The sequence below is a fragment of the Periplaneta americana genome, chromosome 14 (genome assembly GCF_040183065.1).
Source record: "Periplaneta americana isolate PAMFEO1 chromosome 14, P.americana_PAMFEO1_priV1, whole genome shotgun sequence".
NCBI classification, from domain to species: Eukaryota; Metazoa; Arthropoda; class Insecta; order Blattodea; family Blattidae; genus Periplaneta; species Periplaneta americana.
Genome location: NC_091130.1, coordinates 142,306,178 through 142,327,914, shown reverse-complemented (window position 1 = coordinate 142,327,914; position 21,737 = coordinate 142,306,178). Strand labels below are relative to the sequence as shown.

Here is a 21,737-nt window from a genome sequence, read left to right as displayed (position 1 = left end):
AGCTATAACACAGCACTAACAACAATACCGACTGATTGTTCGACAACCAGCTAATAGAACTGCATCCGTTCACTATTGGCTTGACAGAGATTTAGCAACACCTCTATTGCCTACCTTCTTCGCGCCAAAAGTCGAGAAGGCGTGGCCACGCCGGAAATAAGAACGGCTCGACTGTAGATTGTAAAATGGATTAAAAAAGCCAGCTATAAATATTTCTTTATATATTTACCTTGTCTTAACCTTGATATTTTTGTGACTTCTTACTTACACCAGGTTGCTGGTACTATTGTTACATACGAGATTATATTGGTTCAATTCAACAAGTTAACAGAAGACGAAACATCTTCAACGTCAAGAAACACAACTGAGAAATTCTGTCACTAATTCACTTTCCTAGAGTATCAACGGATATAAAGCCTCCTGTTAGCTCCTGTGTTATGAACTTTAGAATAATGAGACTCATTGGTTTATTAGTCATGTTTTATTTGCTCTCACATATGATATGCTCGAAGTACAGTATGTTTCATGTTCTTGTAAATCCTTACCGGTATGTGAAGTTTCATAATGCATATATCTGCATAATTCGGCTGTTGTGGCATATTACAAGAATACAAGCTTAAACATGCATATTTTTAAGATTAATATTAATTCCAGTTTTTACAAGATTCATGCAACTAAATCCTAGCTCACAATTTACAGTATGCGATGGAATTGTATAAATCAATTAGAAGAAATTGTTCACTTAACTTGTTAACTTATATGAATTTCACCATCACTTCAAAATCCATTCCTGAACATATTTTAACACACTGCCTTTTGGGCAGGGTTTAATCTAGAAAATAAATAATTGTCGCAAAAATGCACAAATGAAATAGTAATATGCGTTACAAGAGCGGTATGTTGATGTTTTCATGTTCGAGGAAAAGATTGAAAAAGCGAAACGTAGTTGAGCTTTTTTAATTTCCGAGAACATGAAAACAAACATACCGCTCGTGTATCGTACATTATTTTGTGCGAAGATCGTTTATTACATACCTGAAAGAGAAATTTCTAATTAGTTTCAATTAAATCTCCATCTTGGTTTCTGTTCAATGACGGCAATTTTGGAAAACAAAAAATCTCTCTTCAACATTGTTCTTATAAAATGTTTTCTGTGTTTACTATACTCCAGCAGGCCGTGATATACGTATGTCTTTTTTTTTCCCCCAGTCTATAAATGCGAACTTAAAACAAACGGTAAGGTTATGTAATGATTTATTTTTCATTTTAATATTTTAACAATATTATTTATATAACATATTGCAGTAATAACATCGGCATCTGGAATCTTGTTGATTTTTTCACGGCTTCCTTAATGTTACTTGCATCACGAATGCAATAACTTTAGTGGAATAGTAGACTTTACTTAATTTTTGCAAATATTTAAAAACAATAATTAACATTGCAATTTAGGTGAAATTGCAGTGGTAAGTTTCCAATTTATAATTATTACTATGTTAAACGTCTCTAAAAATAGTAGGCCTATGTTAAAAGCCTAAAGCAGTAAAATGAATATGGCGCTTAAGCGGTAAGAAGAGGGAAATTGTTATGTGTGTTACGTTGGGAATACTGAATGTGGTATTTCACACTTACCGCGTATTGGTTTTGTGCGGAAAACAAGGAAATACGCACAATCTCACACAAAATTATACTTCTGCAAATTGCGAAAAGCTTGTTTAATATTCTAAATAATTGTACAGAAAAATAAAATTAATAAGGTTTGGAGAAACAAAAAGTTATGTAATTTGTTTCTTGGAGTTTTGTTACTTTCAATCTATTACCACACTCTATATATACTTATGTAAGTAAATCATTATGGTAGGTATATTTAGAATCAATTACTGCTGAATTTACATCACTTAAAATACGTTATTTTATGGACACTCTGAACATTAAAATTCTTTATTGTTAGCAGAGTATTAACTCTTTTTTACTGAAAGGCGGTTTCTAATTACACTTTTACAAGATTCATGCAACTAAATCCTCGCTCACATTTTACAGTATGCGATGGAATTATATAAATCAATTAGAAGAAATTGTTCACTTAACTTATATGAATTGCACCAACTCTTTAAAATCCATTCCTGAACATCTATTGTTCAATAACTTTTTGAACACTGCCCATGCCATTAGCATTTTATTCAAATTCAGATTAAGGTGGGTGCTCCTGTTATGGCCATGTTCCTGATATGGCCACCCCGCTATTGTGAGTTAGTTAACCAAAAAATCCGTTAAATTGCAGCAGAATCCAGGGAAAGGGCTTCCTGGTATGTCACTTGATCGTTTTCCATCCAGTCAGGTTGAGCAATATGGCGTCAGTTGCCTGTTTTGCGGTTTTCATGTGACCTCTTCTTATTTTTCTGTGGTAAGTCTCCTTTGTTTTATGGATGTTTTTCAAAGACTTGTTCGTGAAAACCATAGTACTCCATTCAGTTTTTAATGTTCTGTTGATTGGTGTTGTCGTTGATGGCGTATCTTTTACGAGTTGTTCATAATCAAACGATTTTCGTGAAAGCTTACCTGCTCCTGATATGGCCATATTAAATGCACCATGGCCATATCAAGTTCATTTCACTTTTATTTTTTCACCTGACAAATTTGCATGCCTTATAGCTGGGATTACGCAACAATTTTGTATTTTAAGAAAAACAACTTAATTTTTGATGGAAAAACCTGTTTTGACTACACTTTTGAATTATAAAAATGATTATTAGCCTAAGTGTCATGTTTATTCATTTTACACCAAAATTATTTAATTTTAGCACAACTGCGCTATCAAACTGAAAACAATCACGATTTGTAGAACATGGAACAAGGGTGGCCATATCATGTGCACATGTTCCTGATATGACCACCAGGTAGAATTTGGGACTTTTTGGACAATTAAAGCTATTTTTATGGGGAAACGAATTTGTTTTAAGAATGTCCATTAGACTGAGAACGAGTAAGAGAAAAGTGGTTTACATTTTTTTTTCAAAATGGCGGCTAGAAAAATTCTCAAACCTTAGCATGGCCATATCAGGGACACCTACTTTAGTTCATACACATCACTGATTTCAGTTTCTCCTCTACCATCTTCGTTTCTGAAGTCCAATGTGGTTGTCGCATATTTGCACATTTACAATCAAAAATTTATTGCATTTTTAGACGTCGAGTAGCAAAATGCGATTGTGGCTTAAACCCTGCTTTTGGGTAATAACCAGTTTTTGAGGTCATAAAAAAAAACAGAATGGATATTGAGTTGTTACCATCTGCATTGTCTGCATCAGCAAAGAGGAGAACTATCAACATGAAGAGGGCAACTAATTCCAGTTGCAAAATGCCAGCTGGGAAATATTTCCTGTATTAATTTGAATTTATATTAAATAAACAACATCTTTTATTAATTTAATGGCGTATTTAAGTAAATATTTTCATTGCTTTAATGACATTTTAAGCATAAAAACTGATGTCTAGTAATTATACAGTAATCAGAAAAATATTTGAAAATCATAATCAATCAGTGGCGGTTCCTCGGGGGAGGGAAGGGAGGAACGTCCTCCTCACATTTTCTTCTTTTGAAAGTAAATACCAAATAAAATATGTGCCTTGAACTTCGAGGAAGATTCGATAATTTTTAAGTTCACAGCTATAAGAAAAACTCGGTTGATCGAGTTTTAAACGACGCGCGCTAATGTGCTGTAGAAAACTTTGAGAAAGATGCGAGATTTTCTGTGTGGAGGAAAGGCACTCCATACCTCCTCTACTGCAGTTAACACACATAGACAACAGCGCACTAGCGGCCAGAGAAAGAAGCAGAGTTTTAAAGCAGGTAAATGAACGGAGAGGGAGGAGATCCTCCTCTGAATCAGTCATGGGCGGGAAATAGAAACCGATTGGTCGTGCAGCAAGCTCGCTACCGCTGCCACCTAACGATGCTGCATTCAACCGGACTATAACACATCTAGGAGGAGACACAACAAAAACAGTTTTAACGCAACGCTATGAAAGACACCATGTAAACTTTTTTTTAAAATTATAAATAAAAAATATTATTCATTACACTTTATATAGGCTACTATTCATGGTTTGAAACTTTCGTGGATATTTGAAAGTTAAAGTCGGGTTTATGTAAAACAAAGAGGAAGTAGTTTTACGTAGTTGGCCCCTGAAATTCACTTCTATTCATTGTTTACTAGACAGGGCAACAGCCAAGTTGTCAGTTTTGTACAAATGTATATGAAACTGAAAGTAGGTACTCCAAACTACGTAATTTTTAACATAAAAAATTAATCGGCCACCGGCAGTTTTGAACAATAATGATAGTATGACTTTACAAGAACTGACATTCTTCAAAAGCATGTGATACTGAACTTTTAAAATGTACATGTGGCAATACAGACCACGTGGGGGCAGTGTTCTCGCTTTCCTCAGATTATTTCCCATTTCCATTTCCATTTCCGTAAAACGGTTCCGGTTACGAGTTAGTAGCTAGTCTCTTCCAACACGTGTGATGCTGTAGTGTGCTCGAAAAATGCTACGAGGTTGTGAATTTCCTTGTAATTGTTAATTTGCGCAATTATTCAACATTGAATGGAAGTGAAAACATAATATATTTTGGACAATTTAGGAAACTCAGTTTACAAGAACAGATATTTGCTATACAGAAGGGAAGGCCAACCCCAACACTACCTGGTCTTACATGTATGCATGGTTAATTTGTAGCATGTTTCATTCAAGAAGGTGTCATTTCGTGCTGTTAACTTCTTTCCTCCTCTTAAGAAATATGCAGAGGCCGCCACTGTAATCAATAATTGTATACCGGTTAGTGATTAAGCATCTAGGTTATGATTATCTCTGTAATAATTGTGTAGTCAGATGAAGCAGTATTATGTAGCTTACTGTACAGTTCATATTTCTGGAAAATAAAATATATATTACTGGTATTATGTAAGTCACTTCTGTTATCGAGCATGCATTATTGACTTGTATTTTTTAGTCTGAGAAGACCTTACATCTTAAATTCAGTTTAATGAAAATTTCTCTGCTGAGAAAGTAATAATTTGACTTACATCAGTGGCATTCAATTTTTTCTGCTAGCGTACTCCCAAGATGCATTTTTTTTATTTCATACCGGTACCCCCAAATGGATCAACAAATTGGCTCTCTTGTGACAAAGGAAAAATTTAACCTTGAATGACCTGGAAATGTAAAAAAACTTACCCAGACATGTTCAAACATTTTTAACAAGAGCCAGAACAGGTCACATTGTCACACAATTGTACCTAGCCTACACCGATTTCACATTTCTGATAATCCTACTTGTCTGTGGTGTAATAATCATGATGAAGATCTGGAACACATTCTTCTATACTGTCCATCCATAAACCACAAAAGAAGTAAATTAAAATCATCAGTACCAGTTGCAGAAGACACAGCCCTGCAGTATATATTGACTACACCCCAACTCTGGCTACTAGCAACAGGCATCTATAATGAACACCGATCAAAATACCCCTCATTTCTCGTGAAAAACAACAACTGAATAGACTATAGTGGACTTCATGTTGTCAGTCAGCAAACAGCTGGATACGTTAAGAAGATTGATTGATTCCCGTTTTATGGAAAACCCCTATTTAAAGAAAAAATAAATAATCCCTCAGAGATTCGTTAAAAAAGGGTTGTACTGAAGTTGTTCGGTATATTTCCTATTTAGTATAAGTTCGCATCATAAAAACTGCACCCTTTTCAAATAGCTGCTGAAAGTGACTCTCACTCGCTGTCACACATGTTTCACATCTTTTAAAAAATTATACTTCACAAATAGTAGTTTCTCACAGTTTTAGAATACCTTGACCTAAACAAATAATGACACATCAGGCTATATTTTAACATAACCTAGCCCTACCTAATGATTTGAAAAGGAAAATATTCTGAAATTGAAAATTTTCTCCCTAGCGAATTGTTGCTTTTTTCTCAAGAGCTGAACTTGTCTTTCTGATTCAGAATTATCATTAATCATCAATTTGTCAAATGGAAGTCGTAAGTCATCTAACCTTTAATAGATGTGTCAATACTGACTCCTAAACTACGTCATTTTCACATTTGTTTTGCTATGACATTACTGAATAAGAAACAAGCTCTGACGAATATGATATTGTGAGAACTTTACTGATCTAATCTAAACTGTCACAATACTATTACTTCCACATGGAGCAATTGCAAGCATATTATTTAAAAATACTTAGTTATTATTGACTGAAGAAAACATTATGATAATTATTATGTTGTGTGGTTCCTGATATCCCATCTTCATTATTAAGCCTATTATTTAAAAATACTTAGATATTGTTGACTGAGGAAAACATTATCACAATTATTATATTGTGTGGTTTGTGATGTCCCTTCTTCATTATTGTCTGTGATCTCCCGACTTTATTTTTCATAACGCATTCATAGCTCAATCAGACACCCTTACTCATAGTAAGTGCGAAGTTCTATGTTGTATTGTATGTGATCTGAGAAAACTGTTAATTTCCAAATAAAATTTATTTTAAAATCCTGATTCGTTTATGAATTATGCATGGAACATTTTCGAGTGAATATATAATACGAAAGTATATACGGTATTGTGTAAATTTGAGAAGCAATTACTTTATCTACTGATCATGATAAGTGGTGAGTGATAATAAATTATATCAATACAATATTATAAAACATAGCAAAATCAATAAGCTAAAAAAATTGCTGAATGTAATGGAAAAATTTGCAAGAGAATTTATAATAATTACATCAGTAAAGTTGTAAAACTTAGCAAATAAATAAACTAAAAAACTATTTAATGAGACGGAAACCAGCATATATACCGTAATTATAATATACCTTCAGTAAACTTAGCGAAATCAGTAAGCTTAAAAAAAAAAAAAAAAATGCTTGGGGGAAAATTTTAGTGAAATTGAAAATTATATCAGTACTAATTTATTATAAAACTTAGTAAATCAATAAGCTGGAAAAACTGCTTGATAGGTCAAAAATTTCAGGAAAATTTATAATTATATCAGTACTAATTTATTATAAAACTTAGTAAATCAATAAGCTGGAAAAACTGCTTGATAGGTCAAAAATTTCAGGAAAATTTATAATTATATCAGTACTAATTTATTATAAAACTTAGTAAATCAATAAGCTGAAAAAACTGCTTGATAGGTCAAAAATTTCAGGAAAATTTATAATTATATCAGTACTAATTTATTATAAAACTTAGTAAATCAATAAGCTGGAAAAACTGCTTGATAGGTCAAAAATTTCAGGAAAATTTATAATTATATCAGTACTAATTTATTATAAAACTTAGTAAATCAATAAGCTGAAAAAACTGCTTGATAGGTAAAAAATTTCAGGAAAATTTATAATTATATCAGTACTAATTTATTATAAAACTTAGTAAATCAATAAGCTGAAAAAACTGCTTGATAGGTAAAAAATTTCAGGAAAATTTATAATTATATCAGTACTAATTTATTATAAAACTTAGTAAATCAATAAGCTGAAAAAACTGCTTGATAGGTAAAAAATTTCAGGAAAATTTATAATTATATCAGTACTAATTTATTATAAAACTTAGTAAATCAATAAGCTGAAAAAACTGCTTGATAGGTAAAAAATTTCAGGAAAATTTATAATTATATCAGTACTAATTTATTATAAAACTTAGTAAATCAATAAGCTGAAAAAACTGCTTGATAGGTAAAAAATTTCAGGAAAATTTATAATTATATCAGTACTAATTTATTATAAAACTTAGTAAATCAATAAGCTGGAAAAACTGCTTGATAGGTCAAAAATTTCAGGAAAATTTATAATTATATCAGTACTAATTTATTATAAAACTTAGTAAATCAATAAGCTGGAAAAACTGCTTGATAGGTCAAAAATTTCAGGAAAATTTATAATTATATCAGTACTAATTTATTATAAAACTTAGTAAATCAATAAGCTGAAAAAACTGCTTGATAGGTAAAAAATTTCAGGAAAATATATAATTATATCAGTACTTATTTATTATAAAACTTAGTAAATCAATAAGCTGAAAAAACTGCTTGATAGGTAAAAAATTTCAGGAAAATTTATAATTATATCAGTACTAATTTATTATAAAACTTAGTAAATCAATAAGCTGAAAAAACTGCTTGATAGGTAAAAAATTTCAGGAAAATTTATAATTATATCAGTACTAATTTATTATAAAACTTAGTAAATCAATAAGCTGAAAAAACTGCTTGATAGGTAAAAAATTTCAGGAAAATTTATAATTATATCAGTACTAATTTATTATAAAACTTAGTAAATCAATAAGCTGAAAAAACTGCTTGATAGGTAAAAAATTTCAGGAAAATTTTTAATTATATCAGTACTAATTTATTATAAAACTTAGTAAATCAATAAGCTGGAAAAACTGCTTGATAGGTAAACAATTTCAGGAAAATTTATAATTATATCAGTACTAATTTATTATAAAACTTAGTAAATCAATAAGCTGAAAAAACTGCTTGATAGGTAAAAAATTTCAGGAAAATTTATAATTATATCAGTACTAATTTATTATAAAACTTAGTAAATCAATAAGCTGAAAAAACTGCTTGATAGGTAAAAAATTTCAGGAAAATTTATAATTATATCAGTACTAATTTATTATAAAACTTAGTAAATCAATAAGCTGAAAAAACTGCTTGATAGGTAAAAAATTTCAGGAAAATTTATAATTATATCAGTACTAATTTATTATAAAACTTAGTAAATCAATAAGCTGGAAAAACTGCTTGATAGGTCAAAAATTTCAGGAAAATTTATAATTATATCAGTACTAATTTATTATAAAACTTAGTAAATCAATAAGCTGGAAAAACTGCTTGATAGGTCAAAAATTTCAGGAAAATTTATAATTATATCAGTACTAATTTATTATAAAACTTAGTAAATCAATAAGCTGAAAAAACTGCTTGATAGGTAAAAAATTTCAGGAAAATATATAATTATATCAGTACTTATTTATTATAAAACTTAGTAAATCAATAAGCTGAAAAAACTGCTTGATAGGTAAAAAATTTCAGGAAAATTTATAATTATATCAGTACTAATTTATTATAAAACTTAGTAAATCAATAAGCTGAAAAAACTGCTTGATAGGTAAAAAATTTCAGGAAAATTTATAATTATATCAGTACTAATTTATTATAAAACTTAGTAAATCAATAAGCTGAAAAAACTGCTTGATAGGTAAAAAATTTCAGGAAAATTTATAATTATATCAGTACTAATTTATTATAAAACTTAGTAAATCAATAAGCTGAAAAAACTGCTTGATAGGTAAAAAATTTCAGGAAGATTTATAATTATATCAGTACTAATTTATTATAAAACTTAGTAAATCAATAAGCTGGAAAAACTGCTTGATAGGTAAACAATTTCAGGAAAATTTATAATTATATCAGTACTAATTTATTATAAAACTTAGTAAATCAATAAGCTGAAAAAACTGCTTGATAGGTAAAAAATTTCAGGAAAATTTATAATTATATCAGTACTAATTTATTATAAAACTTAGTAAATCAATAAGCTGAAAAAACTGCTTGATAGGTAAAAAATTTCAGGAAAATTTATAATTATATCAGTACTAATTTATTATAAAACTTAGTAAATCAATAAGCTGAAAAAACTGCTTGATAGGTAAAAAATTTCAGGAAAATTTATAATTATATCAGTACTAATTTATTATAAAACTTAGTAAATCAATAAGCTGAAAAAACTGCTTGATAGGTAAAAAATTTCAGGAAAATTTATAATTATATCAGTACTAATTTATTATAAAACTTAGTAAATCAATAAGCTGAAAAAACTGCTTGATAGGTAAAAAATTTCAGGAAAATTTATAATTATATCAGTACTAATTTATTATAAAACTTAGTAAATCAATAAGCTGAAAAAACTGCTTGATAGGTAAAAAATTTCAGGAAAATTTATAATTATATCAGTACTAATTTATTATAAAACTTAGTAAATCAATAAGCTGAAAAAACTGCTTGATAGGTCAAAAATTTCAGGAAAATTTATAATTATATCAGTACTAATTTATTATAAAACTTAGTAAATCAATAAGCTGGAAAAACTGCTTGATAGGTAAAAAATTTCAGGAAAATTTATAATTATATCAGTACTAATTTATTATAAAACTTATAAAACTCAGTTTAATATGATAACAGAAGAGCTGTATTTAAGGAAGATCTTAACAAAAGTCTCTGAACATTTTCGGAAGGAAGCATGAAGCATTACACAGAAATTTTAAATTACTAATTGCAAATTTTGTAAATCGGTAAGTACCGGTACATTTGCTTAATGAATATTTAAGATCTTTTGTTTCTAATAATTATTACTGTATGCTAAAAATATGCTTAAAGGGAAAATTTTCCAATTTAGAAGCTTCCGAAAATATCCATCGCTAGGCCTAGAGAAAAAATTATAACATCAGATCTAAAACTTCAATTAACTCTTATAAACTCATCTGTCAGTCAAAAAAGTTATTGATTACTCTTATAAACTGAGAATTCTTATACATGTTTTCAATCTCTAAAAAAACAATAAAACGACTTTGAAATCCTTGTCACTCTTCAGAGATAGCTTGAATTGAAATACGTTAAATGTTAAAATTTTCTTTGATTAACAACATTTTAATCTTTGATTAAAAAAATATTTTTTTCTAACACATTACACAAAACAATACTAAAGGCGATTCAACTATACGTAAAATAGAATTGAAATAATAAACTGGACATAAGACTGAAATATAAACTGACACTGTCACATTCTATATTTATGGTATAATATACGGGTGTGTAAATGCTATAAACTGCAAAAAATTAGTGGTGTGTAGAGCATAATACTGGTAACTGAATAAAATAATTCAAATCATGTTTTTCTAACTGTCAAGGTTTTTGCAGAAAGAAAATTGCATTCTTCGAGTCTAAAGTTTTTGAAAATGAGAATAAACAGTCATTATGCCCGACACATACACTGAAGCAGTCGTTTCTTACTCTTCTGTGAAATTGGCAGGCCTACCTACTATGTGTTGGGTGCAAGGTTATTGGCAATGTCATTCACGTTCAGTCGTAATGTAAACAAATATTAGACTACTACTAGGCCCTAATCTTAATAACATGGTATTCTACATATTAAAAATAAAATTATAAGAACTAATTAAATTTACTAAACATTTTGTTCAGTGACCTATATACTGTCTATATAATTTTGGTGGTGTACAAGCATTTGCACTCTTTATTATGACAACAAAATTTTGTTAATCATAAAGTAATAACCAAATATAAAGAGAGAAATAATACCAAGAATATCAGATTGAAGTAATAATAAGCTTTTATTAAGGGTCAATTACCTGTGATGTACCGTAGTTGACTGAGCTTAATACCGTTCATTCTTGTTTTTTCTTTCCTCGGTGAGAGGAAATAAACCTAACCACCCTTCGTTGGCAAGATACGCCACTGTATGTTCTCCTACATGTTGCATATTGAATAATATTCTGTGTTCGGCGTGGGAAGTTGTATGCTAATATAAACTACCATCTCTGTATTTTCAATACAAACAAAAAAAGGAAGAAAACCTGCACTGATATACTCTTATCATCAGGAGCAGATATTTTTGGAGATTAATTTTATCATTTGTGTTTTTTAATATTGGTGTCGACGGAAATTGATTTGTACTCTTGGCGGAGATTAATGGAAATTTTGGAAAATACAATTATTTTGGAATTGGAGTATGAATATTACTTTCCAAATAATTAACATTAAAGGGTCGTTGGATTCTGGTAAAGATTCGGTATGGCCAATAGGCAATATAAATAAATAATGTTGGATTGAGACTGTATTTAACACACATTCATGAAAAACGAAAAAGAACTTTTAGCCCTCAATTTAACACTTTCAAATTATTAGTGGAATGTTGAATTCTCCGTCTTTTGAGTTCACTAATGTAATCAGTTCACCTGGAATACCATATAATGTAGCCTACTTGGATATATAGCAAATTTAAGTGAAAAAAAAGAATACGAAAAAAATCTCAGAATATGGAATTCGTTATAAAACGACGCAATAGTACTTAATAATTCGAGAATGTGTTCATATTTCGCTATTAAAACTCTATTTCGCTATTTGTCGCGATTGTTTTATCCGCATATTATTAATCAGAATCACTAAATTCGTAAAGATTAGTAAAAATCTATTGCATATCTATTATGTCGTGATTTTCGCGATCTCCATAAATACCCGGCCCTGCTTATCATTATAACATTGGATAAACTGCAACTCTCTCTTCTTCTCTTATTTGACCATTCAATATAGCCATTATTTACTTATATTTGAAGGAACAAAATTCTTAGAAATCAATGTATAACTTCAACGCAGAAAATCATTGAAAGTGAAATTGCTTCGTTGGTTCATTGGTTGCATTGATCTACATTGCTTAACTTAATGACAAATAATGTTCTTTAAAACTGAACAATCGAATTAAATTGAATAACACGTTAGAGTTACTAATTAGTGTGGACGTACTGCTGACCTGTTGACAGGAGTCGCACAATAGAAATGTCACAATCCAATTATAACATTCTCAGTACTGTACCTCTGCACATCTCATCAAGTATTCAGTCTATTGTACGCAATGTCGTTTTGTATTGTGTCACAGAATATCAGTCCCCTGATTGTCAATTTGGACGCTGCTTATCTGATATCGGATTTTTATGTTGTCAATATTCAATATTCTTATAAAAATAACATAACAACTGTACTTCTGTCAGTAGTAACAAGTTGGTTGGCTAACCTTCATTTATTTATTAGAATAACAACAATAGACACGATCAGGGCGTAGAATGCAGTCAGTATATATATGAACTTATTAGAGTGTATATACGAAGTCGAAAGACATATATTAGCCAACTTGAAGCCTTTTTTTAGGTTATTATTTAATGGTAAACCTTGATAAAACTCAAGTTTTATCCTCATTTACAATACAGTGTCAGTTTCATATCATAGCAGAAGAGCTGTATTTAACGAAGATCTTAATAAAAGTATCTGAACATTTTCTGAAGGAAGCATGAAGCATCACGCAGAAATTTTAAATTACTAATTGCAAATTTTGTAAATCGGTAAGTACATTTACTTAATGAATATTTAAGATCTTTTGTTTCTAATAATTATTACTGTATATTGCTGAAATCCAGTGTCGATATGTGACACAAAATCATCAATATTTTGCTTACTATATTATTATTACCAGTACTGGTACTTGAAAGTTTATACCTAGTCCATTATCATATTACTTTTTAATAATTAATTCTTGTAAATCTCTATTTTCCATACCAGTGATTGTACGTAACAAGTAATGTCTTCATGGCGCAAGAAAGTACGACCAATTGTGAAGCTATCACCCAACCACACCAGGATAACGGATCATCCATTTAATGAAGAAACATTTTTTATTGAATCATCTCTAGGCTACAGATTTCACAGCCAAGCGACACGTATACTTTTATGAATATTTTAGCATAAAATACATACATAAAAAGAGGACGTAAATCATTATTATATATAAAAGAGATTATGAATGCAATTTTTGTCTGTGGGGGAGGGAGGGCTAAGTAGGATGGGATTTAGAACATTTTATTGTTGTGGGCCTAATAATTATTACTGTTTCCTATTTTTCAGGAAAGTCTATAAATAAATCTTTTTAAAGTGCACTGATACTGAAATACTGAATTATCACTTTCTAGGTCCTTAAAATACAGGGTGTTTCAAAAGTGATGGTAAAAAATTTAGGTATGAGAAGTAAGAACGAAGAGAAACAAAAAAGTTTCAGTAAATATGGGACCGCAAAATAATCGCTTACGAGATAATGCTATTTTTTTCTGGTTGGGGCCCGCTAAATAATAAGTATTAATTCCAACAAAAGCAGTGACAGCTTTATCGATCATGAGACAGTAAAAGTCATAATTTTGGCTTCAACACTACAAAAATGCGATTAAACATTCAAGATTTGCTCCAGTTTTGTCTATTTTTCCTCTGTTAAAACTGTTTGTTTTTGCTCGTGTTTTTTGTTTTGTACAGACCACAAAACTGTGATTAAACTTTCAAGATTTGCTCCAGTTTTGTCTATTTTTCCTCTGTTAAAACTGTTTGTTTTTGCTCGTGTTTTTTGTTTTGTACAGACCACAAAACTGTGATTAAACTTTCAAGATTTGCTCTAGTTTTGTCTATTTTTCCTCTGTTAAAACTGTTTGTTTTTGCTCGTGTTTTTTGTTTTGCACAGACCACAAAAATGTGATTAAACATTCAAGATTTGCTCCAGTTTTGTCTATTTTTCCTCTGTTAAAACTGTTTGCTTTTGCTCGTGTTTTTTGTTTTGCACAGACCACAAAACTGTGATTAAACATTCAAGATTTGCTCCAGTTTTGTTTATTTTTCCTCTGTCAAGCTTTTGCTCGTGTTTTTTGTTTTGTACAGACCACAAAAATGTGATTAAACATTCAAGATTCGGTCCAGTTTTGTTTATTTTTCATCTGCTAAAACTATTTGTTTTTGCTCGTGTTTTTTGTTTTGCACAGACCACAAAAATGTGATTAAACATTCAAGATTCGGTCCAGTTTTGTTTATTTTTCCTCTGTTAAAACTGTTTGTTTTTGCTCGTGTTTTTTGTTTTGCACAGACCACAAAAATGTGATTAACATTCAAGATTTGCTCCAGTTTTGTCTATTTTTCATCTGTTAAAACTGTTTGTTTTTGCTCGTGTTTTTTGTTTTGCACAGATCACAAAAATGTGATTAAACATTCAAGATTCGGTCCAGTTTTGTCTATTTTTCCTCTGTTAAAACTGTTTGTTTTTGCTTGTGTTTTTTGTTTTGCACAGAAACAGTAGATTCAAAATATTGCACGATATCTTGAATTGCAGTTTTAGAAAGAGGCAATTGATCAGAAAATGTCTGAATAAATTCCGCACATAATTCGTATTTACAATATAATAATGTTTACATAGAAAAATGCGTTGTTCTACAGAATGGTTGGTAATATCTGCACCAAAATGAAACTGATAATAGATCATGAGAAGAGATTTGAAAAATCTAAATAAGTTTTTTTCTCTAACATTCACCGTTTTAGAGGAAATCGTTATGTTTCTACGAAACATCTGGCAACATCACAGCTGCTGCAATAATTCTAAGCAAGTGTGGCCTGCACTCCTTACCTTCCCCTCCCCCTCTGCTGTACTCAGTCGGTAACATGCGACGTGCGTTGTGTTGCAAGATTTATTTAAACTATTTTCGCTATTATTCAATTTAAATTCATGGCTAAACGGTTTAATTTGCAAAAAAAAAAAAAAAAAAAGATTCAAGACATTTACTGTTCAGATTACTTTTGCCTATCTGCTTGTATAGCAATCAGCCACTTCTGTCGGGCCATTACCGTAATAGAGCGCTGCAAACATTGTGCAAAGACTATTTTTTCCTGCTTCATGGAAGGAAAAGCGTAATAAAAGTTTTGTTATATTTAACATGTAGAATCACCTCTTAAATTTTTGTGCAGAGGTTACCATCAACTCTGTATGGGCTATTCCATCTCAAATCGACCGAAATATAGAGAAAATTGACCTTGCAATTTTTAAATACAATGAAACTTTTTCTGTCCGTAGACAACTATGATACAATGCTTTGTGCAAAGTTTGAGGCATCAGAACTTCATAGTGTTTAAATTAAAAATATTTTAATTTATCGTATTTTTATAAAATTAGCAACTTTAAACTGTTGTGGCTCCGAAACCCTTTCACCCAATGATCAAAATCATGGTATATTTTGATGCTGAAAAGTTAAAGTTCATATTGACACGTAAACAGTTTTTCTTACTTTTTATGGAAATGGAGAAATTTAGATTTTTCTTAATTAAGACACCTTTGTCCACGAAAAAATATTTTTAAAATATATGGTTAGATTCCACATTGAAAGTACAAATAAACACGTATTTTTTACTGGTGCAACGTTAATAAGAAAGTATTTAAAAATCAAATAAAGAAAATAAATAGTACACGCGTGAGCTAACCAGCTGACTGTGAGGCGGGAGCTAGCCTAGGCAAGCAAGGCCAGGAGACATAAACACGTGATGTTTCATCTAGTAGCGCATACTTGGGCTAGCTTTATCACAGGTTTTCATAAACACAGGAGTAAAATGACGCCCAAAGCTCGCTTATCTTCATCTCTCGGCCAGTGCTTGCTGTGTTGCGCCTTTCAAGTCTAGTCGTGTGAAAATAATTTATTTAATACCCTCGAAACTTATTGCCGAGCCACTAAGCAAACAATGCCGAATCCCTCTTAATAATGCAAGGTTTTTCTCAATATTTTTTTTTTTACATTTTTACAAATGGGCGGCAAAAAGGCTAAAAGTAAGTAAAATCAGATTATCTGTCTCTCTGTATACAATAAAAATAAGGATTACTTCTTATCATAACCTACCAAATGTCAGCTTCAAAATGAGCTCTCGTTCAATGTTCTGCAGTAAATGGTTCCAGAGTTCTGAGCGCTGATAGAGGCTTGTTTTTCTAAAATACTCTAAATTTGTCGCTCAACAATAGGAAAACCGTTTGACTTTCGATAGTATATTTTTGCAAATGCACTCCCCTCAGCACCTGGTATAAATAGGGAAAAAATTAGAGTATGAAAAAATGCGAGGTTATTTACTGATCGATTTCATATGGAATAGCCCGTATAGTCAGCTGTCTAACCATATTCGCGAATGAATGTATACTGCTGTGAGGCCGTCAGGAAACAGGTTCAGACATGAATTGTCAGGCAACAGTATGGGGTGAGGGAAGCAGAGTTGAAGTTTGAGTGCTGTCAGCTGCAGCATGCTTTACTAGCCAAGACGTAAAACACTGCGTGAGCAGAAAGATTTATAATTAAAGCCATGTATGTATATGTATATGTACAGGGACACCATTTTATTTTTACTAACATTTTTTAATATTAACTTGCCTATACCTCTGGATCAACGCCGTTTACTACCCCCTTCCACGACTGGTATTCGATGATACTGGCGTAATATACAAACAAATCGCTTTACTAGGTATAGGAAGGTAGAAAAGTAGTTCATCCATTTACGTAAACTAGGAAATATTTCGCTTTTGAGTTTGATCATTTTCATTAGGTTTTTGTTTAATTAAAATACAGTACAGTATTAACAATGAGTGTTTTTACTCACGAACTGAGCTGTCCATGTGGACGTATTCATTTTGCAGTGTATATTATACTGTCTACAGCACATTAGCGTACAATATAGAGAATGAAGTTAAATTGAAAAATAATCATAATATGGATATTTAAACATTTTTAAAAATGGTGGCCGTTCATTTCGATACAGGCTTCAGTTCTAATGTGCATATTATCGCACTATAGACTATTGTACCTAATCCCAATTACCAATTTCGTTCTTCGTACTAGTAACTCATGTTGAAATAATTCTGTACTTACTCTATGAAAGAGTACTTTACTTACTGTAAATTCAATCTTCACTTCTGTCCGATCCGAAAAGATAAAATTACTCAGACATACTATCTACTGTCCGTCCAAGTGGTTATGTCGAAGGGTCGTAGAAAGGGAGGAAATCACGTGACAATTACTTAACGAGGCCCTTTTATTTAAGTTATTTTAAACAGTTGTATAATATTACATAGACGTCCAATTCCTAACAGAAATTAATGTTCTCAGAAAAGAGCTAAGGCAGCTCAGCTACTAGCTGGCGAATAAAAGCTGGTGGGGAAACCGGGATACGACGTAGGCAAATGGACAACAGTACCTGTGCGAAAATGATTCAATATTGAAAGCTCTTTCGTCAATGGAAAACGCGAACATATTTTTGGAACGTACTGTTTACTATGACCGTAAGGCTACTATGACTGTATATGTGATCTTGGGTCTGTGTGGAGGACGGTTGAACTTCATTGGTAGAAGGGGTGGGAGTGAAGTACATTAAAAAACTCAGGTACAATAAAAATTGAAGTAAAAATAAAATGATGTCCCTGTATAAGGGATGTTGCCAGCTGATTTTTATGTGTAATGAGAGATATGAATACATACATAAGTGTTCTGCCCAAGGGCAAGTCTTTCACTGCAAAGCCAGCATTCTCCAATCTTTCCTATTTTCTGCCTTCCTCTTAGTCTCCGCATATGATCCATATATCGTCGTCTATCATCTGATATCTTCTTCTGCCCTGAACTCTTCTCCCGTTCATTATTCCTGTCAATGTATCCTTCAATAGGCAGTTTCTTCTCTGCCAGTGACCGAACCAATTTCTTTTTCTCTTTCTCATCAGTTTCAGCATCATTCTTTCTTCACCCACTCATTCCAACACAGCTTCGTTTCTTACTCTGTCTGCCCATTTCACACGTTCCATTCTTCTCCATATCCACATTTCAAATGCTTCTATTCGCTTCTCTTCACTTCATCGTAATGTCGACGTTTGTGTCCCATACAATTCCACACTCCACACAAAGCACTTTACTTGTCTCTTCCTTAGTTCTTGTTCCAAGGAAGAGACTAGTGAAGTGCTTTCTGTGGAGTGTGGCGTGAAATAAAATTGAAGAATTTATTCATTTTTAAGGTGATCAGTTGATAACTGACCGTAATATTACTGCTGATCTGCCAGAGTTCATGGAGCCGCCAAACACTGCTCATATAAATGTAATGGCAAGAAATGAATTGTTTGAATTTAAGAAGGATTCTGTGTCTGAGTCGGATTCTTTCCATAGAGCATTCAGCAAAATAATAATCATAGCTCAATGTTTTGGCCTGATGCCTGTCTATGGAGTAACAGCCGTCAATGCTTCGTATATCAGGTATGACTGGCTCAACTTTCACTCTCAATAAATCTGTACCAGCAGTTTAAGGGGAGAGGATGGTGAAATTTTGACAAAAATTTGATTTTATTTTTATTATTTTATTGACCTTGCACGAATGGAGGTCATTAGCAGCCATATTTAAAAATGGCTGGGATTTTAAATAGCACTCTGTTGTTTGTTGATTTTCTGCAAATGGAATTAAAAAAATCACCTAAAACTTTTCTTCGATATGTGTAGAACACAATATATATTATTTTATTGGCCATTTTGCACGATTGGAAGTCTTTAGTAGCCATTTTTAAGTGGCCTACAAACTGAGATTTTAAATGACGCGCTATTGTTTGTTAACGTCCCGCAAGTTTTATTTTCTGACACTATTTACAAATATATATATATATATATATATATATATATATATATATATGTATATGTATATATATATATATATAACTCTGCAATCACTAAAGGCAAGTTCATGAAATTTTGAACACATCTTTACTAGACTATAAGTCAACTTTTGTCTTGATTAGAATTTTGATATTTTATGTATATGTGAAAATAATGTCCAATATACAAATCACTGACCATAAAATAATAATTAATCATGTTCATAAGCTTGTATTATTGTACTCAGGTGAAATATTAAAAATCTGATCTAAACAAATTGTACGTTGGTTTTTTGTGAGTAAAATACTGAAAGAATTTTTTGAGTATCTTAAAAACTGAGGTACGTTATATCAATTTCAGTAAATTCGTATGCGAGGAGGTTTCTTTTGTGTTAAATTTGTGCCCCCCTTTAATTTTTAAACACTTTTGGCAGTGGATTTAGGGTTTCACTTACTTAACTTGACGTACTAAAAAATTTAAAGTATTAAACAAATAACAAAGAAATTATAAATTTCACCATCCTCTCCCCTTAAGGGGGCAGTCCACTAAAAATTACAACTTTTTTCCTAATCACTTTTTTCTATCAAATTTTGAGAGCATGTTTACTATGTAAAGGACTAACAAAATTCAAGTTTTAAACTCCCAAATGTTTTTGGCCTTTGAGTTTTTATTTTTTTTTATTTTTCAATTTTTTTAATAAATATTTTCAAACCCAAATTTTTAGTGGAGCATCTCAATTTTTAAGCTTCTTTTTTTTTGGTTACATTCACAAAACATAAAGAAACATTTCTATGCATTCATTGTATGAAATACCTTATTTATTCACTTTCAACATTTTTTTTTTCAATCTTTGAAAATGTTATTTCTTTTATGATTCATAAAAAATTAATATAATAAACTAGCAGCATTTCTAACAAAATAAATGCATAGAAACATGTAACTACCTCATAAATACTTGCAGTAAAAATTTCATACAGATTGATTAATATTTGGCATAAAAAGTTAATGTTGAATCAAGAAAACTAAACTTACGGGAAAATGGATTTGAAAGTAAAATGAATATTTGTCACACATATCTATTAAAATTCTCCTCCGCTACATTCATTTAGTAACTTCGGGAGCCAATTTTGGAACAAAAATTTACTAGATTTGTGATCAGAAATTTGTAAAAAAGAATTTTTTGATGAAAAAATAATTTTAACAGCTCTTTAAATGTCACGCTTCCTTACAGCCTTAATTTAAAAAAATTAAACATATTTGTAATCAACTTGAACTAAATTGTTTTGGAATATGAAAATATACATTCTAATGAAGTAAAATAGCCAATAAATTTTTTTTGGAAAATTTTAATGATTTTCAGTGGAGTCTCCCTTTAAAAGTTTAGTCATGCATTTAATGTTCATGACAAATGAATGTGACTATTTTTTTCTATTCAAACTGTCATAGTGTGGAAATGAATCAATACTTTAGTTCAGTACTGCAGTTTTAAAGAAGTCCTGAGTCCACCACTGTGGAGTAACGGTTAGCATGTCTGACCGTGAAATGAGTGGACCCAGATTCAAATCCTGGTTGGAAACAAGTTACTTGATTGAGATTTTTTCAACCCTTCAAGAGCAAATGCTGGGTAACTTTCGGCGCTGGACCCCTTACTCATTTTGCTGGCATGATCACCTTCATCTCACTCAGATGATAGATAATCGTAGCATTTGGTAAAGCGTCGTAAAATAAACTTATGTCAAAGAAAGTCCTGAAAAATTGTGAACTAGTTTCTTGTAATTTTATCTAACAAAATGGATATTAGGTAAACAAATATTTAAATTGAAAGTCAAATTTGAATATTAATAACTTTTTCTCTTGTTAAATAGATTCAAATGGCTCAGTGTACGCGTGATTTACACGGGCTTCTCCTTGTTGGGAATTTTCTTTATGACGTCTTTGTGTATTATGAGATTCTTCAAATATGGCCGCAGCTTTAAAGAAACACGTAAGTACAAAATTATTTAAAAGCTTTTGTTTTCAAGGGGTATAATTATCGAAAAATAAGTTATTGTTTAATTTACATGAGACCAATTGCTGTTATGTACGATAAAAATTAGGAGAATTTGTCGTTTTATATTACTTCTGTACCAACAAAAACAGTACCTCTAATTTAATTGTTTTAATTATTTCTGTTTGTCTCCAGAGTGCACCGTGTTCTATGGCTGCTCGTTAGGAAGAATGCTGCTGTTTTTGCTACTAGCACGCCATTGGCCAGGCCTGGCTTCTAGATGGGAGCAAGTAGAGAGTACACTTGGTCATTACGGATATTCTCGGAATCTACGTCGCAAATTCAGTCTGATAACTGCTGCGTTTCTCTCTGTTGCTTTTAGTAAGTAATATTTTATTGTACCATGCT

The 21,737-nt window shown here is 31.0% G+C and overlaps 1 protein-coding gene across 1 annotated transcript in view; it reads left to right on the top strand.

Moving 5' to 3' along the window:
- The window catches only part of LOC138713026 (gustatory receptor for sugar taste 64f-like), a 49,667-nt gene that overhangs the window by 17,047 nt on the left and 10,883 nt on the right, over nt 1-21,737 (top strand). The window contains exons 6-9 of the mRNA XM_069844708.1: nt 274-382; nt 18,718-18,952; nt 21,208-21,326; nt 21,525-21,710. Of these exons, the coding sequence (XP_069700809.1) occupies nt 274-382; nt 18,718-18,952; nt 21,208-21,326; nt 21,525-21,710 (649 nt within the window). The remainder of the gene's footprint in view (nt 1-273; nt 383-18,717; nt 18,953-21,207; nt 21,327-21,524; nt 21,711-21,737) is intronic.